The 11,982-nt window shown below is 40.4% G+C and overlaps 1 protein-coding gene across 2 annotated transcripts; it reads left to right on the top strand.

Annotated features, from left to right (window-relative positions):
* The first annotated feature begins 1,422 nt into the window (after positions 1 to 1,422).
* LOC134214662 (uncharacterized) lies at positions 1,423 to 4,781 on the top strand. Of its 2 annotated transcripts, XM_062693987.1 has the most exons (4): positions 1,424 to 1,954; positions 2,018 to 2,453; positions 2,838 to 3,859; positions 4,451 to 4,781. In XM_062693987.1, the coding sequence occupies exons 1-4, from the start codon at positions 1,830 to 1,832 to the stop codon at positions 4,656 to 4,658; spliced, it is 1,791 nt and encodes a 596-aa protein (XP_062549971.1). In that variant the 5' UTR covers positions 1,424 to 1,829; the 3' UTR covers positions 4,659 to 4,781. The 2 variants fall into 2 exon arrangements, with proteins under 2 accessions (XP_062549970.1, XP_062549971.1); XM_062693986.1 differs by having other exon boundaries at positions 1,423 to 1,954; positions 2,018 to 3,859.
* Positions 4,782 to 11,982: the final 7,201 nt, after the last annotated feature.

The raw sequence follows: 11,982 nt of genomic DNA, 5'->3' as shown, positions 1-11,982 counted from the left end.
CTCTATTACTTAATTAGTGTAATGCCCTTAACATGTTTTGTCTTTATTAAAGAGACTTTCAGCTTGTGGCTGGCTCGTCTCTGGCCCTGAACTAATCTTTCCTCATTTTCTTGTACTTCCACACCAAATATCTACAGCACGCGTAAAAGTAATCAAAACAGAATAGATAATAATTTATCGATCATTCAATTATTACACAATACAATACAGTCATACCATAGTTGTGTATCATGAATCTACTACCCATACTATACCAACAACCTGGGACCTCACAACCCCATTGTGTGGGGTATTGTGTTCACCTGTTCGACTGAACACCCACAATATCTGCAGATGCCCGGACGTCATTCAACACAACCTCGTCGCATATTGATGTGTCGATGTTTAAAATTGTATTTACTTTTGTATTTCACTTTCTCCCAAATTGGCCGATACTGCCGCCAATCGTAAGTGCATCTGCTTGTTTTCCTTTTCTGATAAGGGTAGCCGACGAAAAGCAGTGCATATCGATCGGGTTGGTTCCAGGTCCAGGTTTAATCCTTTTAGGAATTCGAGTACATAAGTCATATATGTACACTGTATGTATGTATACTATGTACTAGATTAACGCTTGCTCCTTAATACACGCATGGTTACGCAATTGTTTTAGGAAGACTACAACGAATGAATGTAGGTCAAGTTTTAAACTTGCTAATGAACTAAAAAGTGTGAAGCTTCTCAAATGCAGCTAGAATGTATTACCGCGAAGGATATTATTCACATTTCTATTGGTTACACATACTCATGTCACCGAATAACACGCGGTTAACCAGTGCTGTATGTTTGCGTACGGTAAAACCATTCGTATGGATTACATAAACTTGGGCGATGCTAGATCAACGGTCGCGCAAAGCTTCAATTTTTAAGAAATCCTTCCAATAATGCGGCCAAAAAAGATGTTGAGAAATCCACCTCTGTACGCGCGCGCGTTTGTTAGTGATAGGATACGATGTTAAAATATAATCAATAATAAATCGAAGTGTTTCACTATTGATTATAGCTAGTAGAATGTGTAAATGTGTAGTGTAAAATTTTCGAAAAAAAAGTGTTGCATTTCGTTTAATTTTACTAAGGATGCTGTTCCACAGACTAAAGCAGTATTAAGGCAGACCCAAGGCAGATGATTTATCAAATAGAACAATTAGTCTGCACTGATAACAACATCGAAGCTATATAAATAAGAACATTAACGTTATGTAACAGTATAGTTTCAATTGTAAGAGTAGTCTTGTAATTCTTCAGTGCTTGATACAAAAAAAGGTCCATAAAAAAACGCACATTCAGAGTCCACCATACCGGGAGCATGTCTGTTAGACCAACACACGAGACACTCGCGGTTAAACCGCAAATAAAACGAAGCGGCACGCGCACCCCAAAAACGTTCCGTGCGCGCGCGTTGTGGCTCACTAAAATTGTTTTGGTATAGTGCATGTGAGCTACTCTGCTGTACAATGGTCCATGGTCCATGCATATCTTCATAATAACTCCAAACATTATAACAACACATCTGTACGAGTGCAGCCTGGCCATTGACTGGCAGACTTTTGGTAGAGTGGGCACCATTCAAGTAGTGTCGTATATACGGAGGCGATGTCGTTGGGCGCCGTCTTCGATCGCGAAACTGCGGTCGGGAAACATCTCTGAGGCCGCTGCTACAAATTTGATATTATTATATAAAATTACGAAAGAGTGGAAAACGGTCCGTTCGAACAGCGTGTGGTTGATTTCTGCAGGTTGCGGGAAAATCTTTGTAATATGTTCAGTGCACTCTACGAGCTTAAGCAGGAAATATGACAAGTGTTACGGTAGTGGCCGTAGTTTTATTGGGCCTTCAACTATGGGGTTGTAGTCATGCCATAACTGTTTATAGTGACAAGAAAGTTTCTGCCAGTGAGAAAGAACGTAAAACGGAGAGGTCAGTGTTTCTTAGTGATTATTAGAAGAAGATTAAAAAATGATCATTTTTGTGTCCTTACAGTTTAACATTTTCTGCTAACGGTGAAGATCAACTAATATTCAGCGATACAAGATTTCCAGTGCGTAATGGAGAAATCGGGAAAGCATCAGGTGCAATAAGAAGAGTCATTGATACGGATGGAGCAGAAGAATTTTTTGAGTCTGGTTGGCGACCAGTATCCGGGTCTGATTTGCAACAACTTCTGAGAAAATTATCGGATCAAATACCTCATGAATCGGTGCACAAAGCGCGGATGGTTGCACAGCCGTGGAATAAAACTACAAGATTCATTCGGTTCTCAGAATCTGATACAATGAGAAATCCTGCGTTTATTCCAACAACTATGAAGACTACAATACCTTCGTCAAATAATGTCATATTTAAAGATATTTCTTCCGAAGAAGAACTTTCTTACGAAGACTCATTTGAAGGACTGAACGTTGGTGAAGTGAATCTGGTAAAAAATCATATTACTATTACGCCCAGAATGTTCAAGTTTGATGAAAATGATGGAATGAAGTTTAAAGACGATTCGCCAGAATCATTTGAAACTAGCCAAGGCCAATCAGAATCGAACATTGAAGAATCGAAAGAATCTGCTAACTATGAGGTGTATGTGCTGGAAAATCTGTTGAAAAAATCGAATTCGTCGTTCCAAGTTGATGATACCATTAATGATATCTCGAGTAACACGCAATCACGAATTCTACAACCAGAAAATAATATTCCAAATTCGGATAACAAATTTCCAGTGCCATCGAGAAATGTTAGTCGATTCTTTCGATTTGATGAAACTGATACAGTCCCGGAAACAAACCGAGTAAGCACCTTCAAATTCCAGGAGAATCATTCATCGCGAGATGATTTTAAATTTCCTCGAAATGATGAAACTAGCAGCAGAGATATATACCGCAACACTGGAGAGCCGTTCAAGTTTCGCGAAACCGACAGTAGGCCGCAAAATTCCGTATCGTCGCCAATGCGATTTGAGCAAACCGTCTCTGAGCCTCCAAGATTTTTCCACGGTGACCAATCCTCGCCTCAAAGTTCTTCAGATCAGTTCTACACGGTGAATGCTATGATTCAAATTGATGGATCCGATAACGCTGTTATAACTCCACCAACTGTGCCTATCGCTACTAGGAGGCCGAAGAAAAAGAAGGGAAAAATTTACTCTCAAAATGGATTTGAACATCGAAAGCAGGACGGTTTTAATTACCAATATCCACAGGATTACGGAAATTATCTTCAGGGCGATCAACAACTATCTCCCAACCAGTACCAACCACCATCTAGCCAATACCAAGGAAATTATCAAATTCCACCAACTCCACAGAATATCCCCATTAGCAATTACTATCAAAACTTGGGTCCCGCTAACCCAGGAACACCATTCGATCCCAATAGTTACTATATCCAAAACTATCTCGCTAACTATCCTTACCCTCAACAACCCCAAGCTGAGGCATCAGCATCCTACCCTGCAATCTATCCCCAGCAACAGAACGTGCCAACGAATCTCATCAACGGAGGACAATCCGACAGCCCCATAAGTGCCCAAAGTGTCCTCGGTTTCCTCCAGAGCATATTCAACTTTGCTCCGGGCACGTTCGGTAACAGTGGCCCAACGCAACCTGGCCTACCGCCGTCTGGTTTCGGTGGAGCACCCGCGCAGCAGCACTATCCGGTTCCTAGTGGCTCGGCGTCTCCCATCGTGGCCGCCAGCAGTCAACTTCGCAAGGCGCTGGACAACATTGCCGAAAATGACGAGCTGCAGTGCGTGCCGAAGCTGATCTGCATGATGTCCAGACGGTCCAGCGGGCAGGGATTCGGCACCTACGTTAATCGGGGACTGTTGAGCACGTAAGCATATTGATGGTGGAATGGGATGTATTTTTATTTGTTTTGACTATTTTAGAGTAAAAGAGGAACTGCTCAATTTATTTTATCACGCTTATTAATTCATATCATCTTGAAAGGATAGAAGAAAAAGCACCAATTGCTTTAGTTTTTTGCTAGATCTGCTGAAAAAGTCACAAAAACGATAAACATGTTTCTATTTTTTGTTTTGGTAGTGCGTAATTTGGAGGAAGGCTTTAAGATAAAGAACGGGAATCAATCTGAGCCACTCCTTTTGTTATTATTGACTCAATAGTTAAACAAACCATTCATAAGAATACAACAGTCTTCTTTTTTTATTGGAATAGTATTTGATAAGCATTTTACTCAGTTAATAACTGCATATTTTCAAAGCCAATTTATCATTCATGCATCCGTATATCAAATGAAGTAAAGTTTCAATTTATCTTGTATTGCTGCATGAGCAATAATATAAGAATTGAAGAAGTGAATCCCGCAGTACATAACGTACATGGGTGAACTATAATAAAGATTCAATCAAGTGGTGGAATTAAATTTCATCCCATACTAACTTTTTCGATTCTTCCATTGCAGGGTTCTGAGTGCCGTTCCTGACAGTTCACCTTGGCTCAAGTTCTCTCGAGCCGCACTACTCGGCTACGGTATTGGGGCCAACAGCTGTGATGTGTACTACCCCAAGTGCCCCAAGGATGAGCCAGAGATCATCCACTACCTGAATAATCACCGGGGAGGTTTCTTCCGCTTCTTCAATGATGACCACAAAAATTCCAGCAGTGGTTGAATAGGATCGTGCCAAACGTGAACGCTTAAAACTAAAACAATGCTTACATTCTAACTCATAGTTAAGATAAGGAAGAAAGTGTGATTATTTATTGAATAGGTAGATACGAATAAAAAACGAAATTAAACCATAACCCCAACCAAATTCACTACATTCACAACCTGTCCCCATTACGACCAGTCCGATGTCTAGCCCAGTTGACCATCTCACCTTTTGCAAAATCATATGTTTCAATCCGCAAGCGATCGGTTGTTTACACTGAATGTTTGACCGAGTGCCCCATCATCGCTCACTTGCACTGGCGATTATTTAACCCGACTGGAAAAGTCACTCCACCCACATACTCACCTCGTCTTCGAGCGGCTGTGGAATAGTCCTTCGCGTGGTTAGTCACAGGTTTTTACGACGAACGACGAACATGTATCAAGGCTATGGTGCGCGTATACTCCCAAGCGCAGTGCTGTGTCTCTCAAGAGAGCAGTTTTGGCGAACGGAAAGCAATAACTGCTTTCACGCAATCACACCAAAATAGATACCTACATGCACGCGTGGGTCCAGCCTCATCGAAGAGCAGCTCTGCTGTATAAATTACATTGATTGCACTAATATACGAGTCTATTGGAGTCATCTCCGGTACCGGCATTGTGTTGATTTAGCTTATTATCTGCAATTTTATTATTTTGTCCTTAGCTGAGAGCATTGATAGCACCTGATTGCAGTGAAGGTAAGTTATGTATATCGCATGATGGTATTGGAAAGTCTATTACGTTCTGCGTCTAGGGGTGAGGGGTTTCAAGGAGTTCAAGATACCATACACAATTTTAAGCATAAAACACGCGGCAAAAGCTGGTAAGAAATGCAGAAACTTTGCCATTTTTGCGGACTATAGTCGAGTCTTAATTCCCTGCGAGTCTCTCTGTTTACTTACATTGCATACCACTCGCCAATGTTGTACAGATAGTGCCAAAACTTAACCACTTCAGGACGCATATTTACTGCTGTCCTATGCCGCCTAAAAGGAGCTTAGAAAAATTCTATCTAACCGGCCAACAAAGTCTTGAAATATCTTTGAAGTGATAAATATATCAGTAAGTCCGATGAATCGATATGATTTCATCCACCACTTTTTTTACGTAGGACTTACGTCTTTCTTTACTATACTGGGTGTCATTTAGATTTTTGGAAATCGAGAGCGTTACGCTGAAAGGGAAGATTTCGAACGCTGCTAGCGCCTTTATCTTTCGATGGATTTTGAAAATTTATTATCAATCAACTCAGACACTCTCCTGCAGTTTGTCAATTGCATTGAAACTTAAGATTATTAACGATAAGCTATTAAAAATTTCAATTCTTGTCAAAGCCAGCAAAAATTTCATCCCGTGCATTCCTAACACGGACATCAGAATGCGGTATGTCACGGGCCTTCGGGTCCACCGCAAGATTTTCTTTGTGTATAAAAAAAGCAGTGCCTGCCGTGTGCGAGCCATTACAATTTGTGACAGCAGCGCGTATTGACGTGCTTTTTGCTCGCGCATTTTCCGTTTCGTTTGTTCGTTCGCTGTTTACCTACACAGCATGCAGTCGCCAGCGATAGAGCTGCCAGTGGGTCAGCGAATATGCATGAAAGAAGTGGGCGAACTTTTTGTCGTTCTGTGCTTGATGATGGTCGGATGCAGTGGTGTCGGTTGCGATAGATGCAATCGCCCATCGCTTCGCTCGGAGTTCACGGCTAGAGGCCGATGATGGCTGAGACAGCGAGGGCATCGGTGGCGGATAAAGAAGAATAAAATTATAGAGATTTGGTCTGCTCATCCAGGTGATTGGTTTCATAATCCACATGATCCCGGGATGGGTACGAGTCGATTGTACGACAATTCCCCGAATAACAATTCCTGAATGCAATTTCCTGAATAACAATTCCCTGAATGTAACATTTCCTGAATGGAACATTTCGAATGTAACATTTCCCGAATGCCTCTCTCTTTATTTGAATATGCTGAATACGAAATGTGACAAAATGCGTAAGATTGCCAATCCGGATATAGCGAGTTCGATTCCCGTCCCGGCCTAGAACGCTTTCGGGGGGAAACATACTTGGATCCTTGTGCATAGTGTATCCGTCGTACTCGGCACACAAGATACATACTCGTGCAACTGCTGCACATAGGAAAGCTTTCAATTTAATCCGTGCGAATGCTAAGAAACACCTAGTTGATCAGTAGGCCAAGTTCGAGATGGAAAGTAGAGTCATTGAAAAAGAATAAAACTAAGCCGTGAAAAAAGGCAATACTTTCTTTGAATGAACGCATCTGGCTGGTATAAGGCGAAGTAAGAAGTAGTTTTCTTTAAATGAATACGTTTGCTCGGTATGATAAAGCAAAGGGGTAAGATAATGTTTTCTTTGAATGACGGCATCTACCCGGTATAAGAAAAATCGAGGAGATAATGCCTTCTTCCGGTACAAAGCGAAGGGAGGAGTTAATAAATTCTTCTAATTAACATATTTGGCCTGTAAAAGACAAAGAGGGTAGATACTCGCTTCCTTAAATGAACTCGTTTGCCCGGAATAATGCAAATGGAGGAGATAATGCCTTCTTTAAATGATTTTATCTACCCGGTATTAGAAAAAAGGAATATTTTTGGAAAAGAAGTCTTTCTCATATACAGTCCCATCCCGATTTTGGCAACACCCGTTTTTGTCTACCCTCGATTTTGGCAACACCCGTTTTTGGCAACATTTTCTTCCCGATTTTGGCAACAATCTCGATTTTTTTTTCTTACTTTTTAGAGCTAAAACCTTTTTATTAATGTGTAATATGATAAACAAAACCATTACCGTTTTACCATTAAGGGTTTATATGCGTATTATGGGCTCTGTACGAATAGTGGGCACTTTCACTGAAATAATGAATCACCACTCGTATCACCGCTCATTGCAAACAATTTCTATTAAACTTTTCTGTTTTTTTAATTCTCGTTTTTCATGTTCCTATTCACCCTCCCCTTATATAACCAGCCCACCGTAGATTGTCGTATTTTTTGGCATTCTCACTGATTTTGTCGTCAACAAGCTGACTCACACCGTTGTACATAGTACAACCTATTAAGCGAAGCCCGCTGTTTACATCACAATGCAACCGATACTGCATGAGTGATCCAGGAGCAAGCAAACCCCAGTAGGTTTAATTGCTAGTGATTAGTACATTCGATTTTCTAAATGCGCTTTATAGCCATCAAGTCGTTTTGCTCATTATGCGCCTCTTTTCTGATATCAGCCGAGAAACTATCATTTTATTCGTCTTTCTGCTGCATTCCCGTTCAGATAATAAGCAACAATTTATTTCAAAGAGTCTTATTGTTTAAAATTGATGCAAATTTGTCTAGCGATTAATATCAGAACACTGTTGGCTTTTCCAGTTTCCTGATGTGTCAATTGCATAACGAGCCTTTTGATTCCAGCATGCTTGCCAACAGTTCAACAGTAATGGTAAGAGTTTGGTAACATGTAAGGCTCTCGAGCAGACATTGAAAAAAATCAGATCATGAGAAAAAAATCGGGTTAATCTAAGCCAACTTGATGTTCTGCCGCGGGGCAAGTTATGAGCTTCCTAAGAGCTTTGAAATTGGACGTTCGATGATTCACCGTTTAATGATCTTCATCGCTCACCAATGGAAGCCTATTGAGTGAAGCTTAGTAACACAACAATGAGCGTCGTTACGGTGGGTTATTAGAAGAAGCCATTCAAGCATTCTAAAAATGAAGACCTCTTAGAGTCTGGAACTCTAGCACACTGAATGGGAGGCGTTGATACTTCCTCTCGACTATCTTATCACCTTGAAAAAAAAACGAATAAAGCAGAACGCATGATGTGGTTTGATTGTTTGGCTTCAATTGTACTAGAGCCAGCGGGGTACGAATGCAAAAATCGTAGCTTACATGGATGCCTCACCACGGCTTGGCTTGTTAGACGGTGTTGCTCATTGTTTATCACAACAACGATAGCTCCTACTCATGGTTTGGTATCCATCTGAGCGAGGCAGTTCACTCATTGGCTGTGGATGCTACGATTGCAATAGATCAATGCTCACAATGCTCACTCACACTTCTAATGCTTGCTGTCGAGTGTTCTGTTTGTGATGGCGAAGTATCAGAAGTGGAGTACCTCCTGTGAAGTTCCCACTGAAGTTATTACTTATTCAGCCTAAGGCCGGAGTGGCCTTTGCGGTACATAACAGTCGTCTCCATCCATTGCTGTACGTTACCATTCACGCAGTCTACGGAGTGTCCGTAAATCTTCTTCAACCTGATCGATCCACCTTGATCGCTGCACACCTCGCCTTCTTGTGCCTGTCGGATCGTTGTATAGAACAATTTTACTCCAAGTGCGGGTTGGTCCTCCACAAGCATTGTCCAGGACTCGTGTCCAAGGAGGACTACCGCCACCTGTTTAATGAGGGAGTCTGTTTGGTATGGCGGCGAACTCTATTCGATCGGATTGTTTTTTGGAGTCCAAAGTACGTACGCTTTTCCGCCACGTTGCGTCTCCGAATTTGTCTGCTGGTATCGTTATCGGAGGTCAAGTGAGCCCAAGTACACATAATAATGAAAGTGAACTGTAGTCGAGTGTAGTTAACCCATACTCACACTATATTGGATACACTTGGCTTGACCAATTTGGAGAATGCAGATTTACGTTACCATTTTCTAAAACAATGGAATGTCTTATGCTTTGCGTTTATTTTTCCCATAATGTCAGCGAAAATTGTACAGAACTTTACTCTTAATCACACCGACCACAAGAAAGTTTGCCTACAATAGAAACGTTTTTTTATCACCACAAATTTATGTAAGGACGTGGCCGACGCTATTTTCAATTTCAAATATTATTCATTATTCAATTTGTATTATGAAATTGGCTAGTTAGATACATTATCGTTTGATTACCATTCTTGAGTTTGTTTCAATTTTGTTCGAACTACAACCTCCGAGTTATGAATAATATCGCAAAAATGTCAATTATAATGCACGTGCATCACTTAAACACACTCCACATACTTTCTAGTACATTTTCTACGTATTTAGCTTCAATCATGCAAACAAAAAAAATTGAAATTTTGTATGAAATTTTTTTCCCGTTTTTGGCAACATCCCCATTTTGGCAACTTTAAAATCCGGTCGTGTTGCCAAAATCGGGAAGGGACTGTAATGCAAGGAGAGAAGATAATCAATTAACTGCTCCTATTATACACTACATTTATATGAGAAAATGCCAATTTGCAAAATGGCATTCCTCCAAAAGTCATTCTGAAAGAGTATAATCCATCAAATGTCATACCACGAAAGTTACATGCCACCAAATGTTAAGGTTCCCTCAAACACACGCGACGCGATTCTATCTCTTAGCGACAGCGATTCTGTCGCCGTTCGTATGAAAGTGTAAATCAAACATTGCCTGCAGCGACCCAACGATAGAATCGCTGCGACTAGTTGTCGCCGTCGCGGCGATGAAATCGCTTAGGTCTGGGGGAGCCTTTAATCCGCGAAAACGAAATCAGCCAAATGTTTTTCGGTAAATGTTTTTTTCCTTTTTATTGAAGAGACTCTCATCCCCGAGCTGGTTCGCCTCTTGAGTGAAATGTTAAAAAAATCGATACTCATTGCTTAACCTTCCGTGACTCCCCCCGATGAAAAAATGAAAACACCTTTGAAAAAATCACGATTGTCGTTTACAAGAGCGGCGAGACTCCGTAAGAGATCCAGGACCATGAGAGTCTCAGAAAGTTAAGAAGGGATCTCATATATATTTTGCTTATTCTGGTCAAACTCGCCTACATCAAAATAAGAGATCACATTCATCCTTATTACGGACAAACACCAGCTCTCCAAAAGGGAAACTCATTTGACTTTGCCTTATTTCGAGCAAATGCCTGCTTCTGAAGAAGGGACCACATCTACCATTTCCTTACTTCGTGAAAATGCCTTATTTTAAAGAATGGATCACATCCCCCGTTTCCCTATTCCGAGAAGATCATGAAAGGAAGAATAAAATTCATTCTTTTATTAATCCGGGAAACAACCCAGTTTTAAAGGAGGAACACATTTATTATTGCATCATTCCGGAAGATGCATTCTTTTTAAGAAGGAATCACATTCACCATTGCCTCATTCAGGAAAAACGCATTATTTTTGTTCAAACGGATTCACATTCACCCTTGCCTTATAGTTCTTAAGAAGGGATATACAGGAGAGGATTTTGATGTCAAAGATAGAAATTTACCCAAACGCTATCAGTCAGAATTACTGTTCGCTATTTAACTTTTTCAGAAAATGCAGCCGTTGTTCGAATATTTCTGAAAAAAATTACCTCGGAAACACTTAACTCTAATATCTAATAGGGTAAATGATCCAATAGTGGAGGAACTAAGCACGCCTCAACACTATTCAATCGTTTATAATTTAAAGATACTTCATTGCACTAACCTTACGTTTTATTTCCAAACATCTTTCACTCCTCTTTGTTGTGAAAATACATCGGTTCCTCCAGGATGTGAATGTTTCGCCTAAAATGAGTCCTCCAAGTAAGGGTACACTGTTCCCAAAGTTGCGGTAATTTTTAATTTGCGTTCCTATAGTTGCGAATCTCATTGTTTTCTTATGGAGCTCGCAACTATAGGAACACTACCGCGACTATTGGTGCAAAGGTGATAAAATGATAAAGTAATATAATGATATTTACCGATTTATATCCAATTTCACGTCTGCGATTTGTTGTTTTGATTTATGGTTTGTCAATAAATCGATCAACGTAGCAGGTTGCTGCGTTAAATCCGCAGTTTTTGTGTAAAGTGCACTACCGCAACTATTGGTACATCCACAACCATCGGACCGTTTACCCTATCTTTTCAATTTACGAACACATTTTTGAGGATCAAGAACAAGAAGACACTCTAAAACGTATCTTTCAACGCTGCTCTGTTCGGACGCATACAATCGATCGCAAAATTATTTTTGCAAGAGATACTTTCTTTTCGGGGAATTGTTTCATTCGAAGAAATGTTTCATTCGGGGAAATGTTACATTCGGGGAAATTGCATTCGGGGAATTGTTACATTCGGGGAATTTGCATTCGGGGAATTGGTTTTCGGGGAATTGTCGTACAATCGTACGAGTCATGTCATATGACTGACCATATGTTAAGTTGTGCTTGGTACTGAACTGTATTACATGTAAATGTTTTAAAAAAAATCGCAAAAAATAATTTCCAGAAGAATATTTTAATAAACATTATCTTATTATTTGACGTAGACTCGGAGTTTGGAATCA

This window comes from Armigeres subalbatus, chromosome 2 (assembly GCF_024139115.2).
Source record: "Armigeres subalbatus isolate Guangzhou_Male chromosome 2, GZ_Asu_2, whole genome shotgun sequence".
In the NCBI taxonomy this organism is placed as follows: domain Eukaryota; kingdom Metazoa; phylum Arthropoda; class Insecta; order Diptera; family Culicidae; genus Armigeres; species Armigeres subalbatus.
The sequence above is the reverse complement of the archived record's forward strand: the minus strand, read 5'-3'. Positions and strand labels throughout refer to the sequence as shown.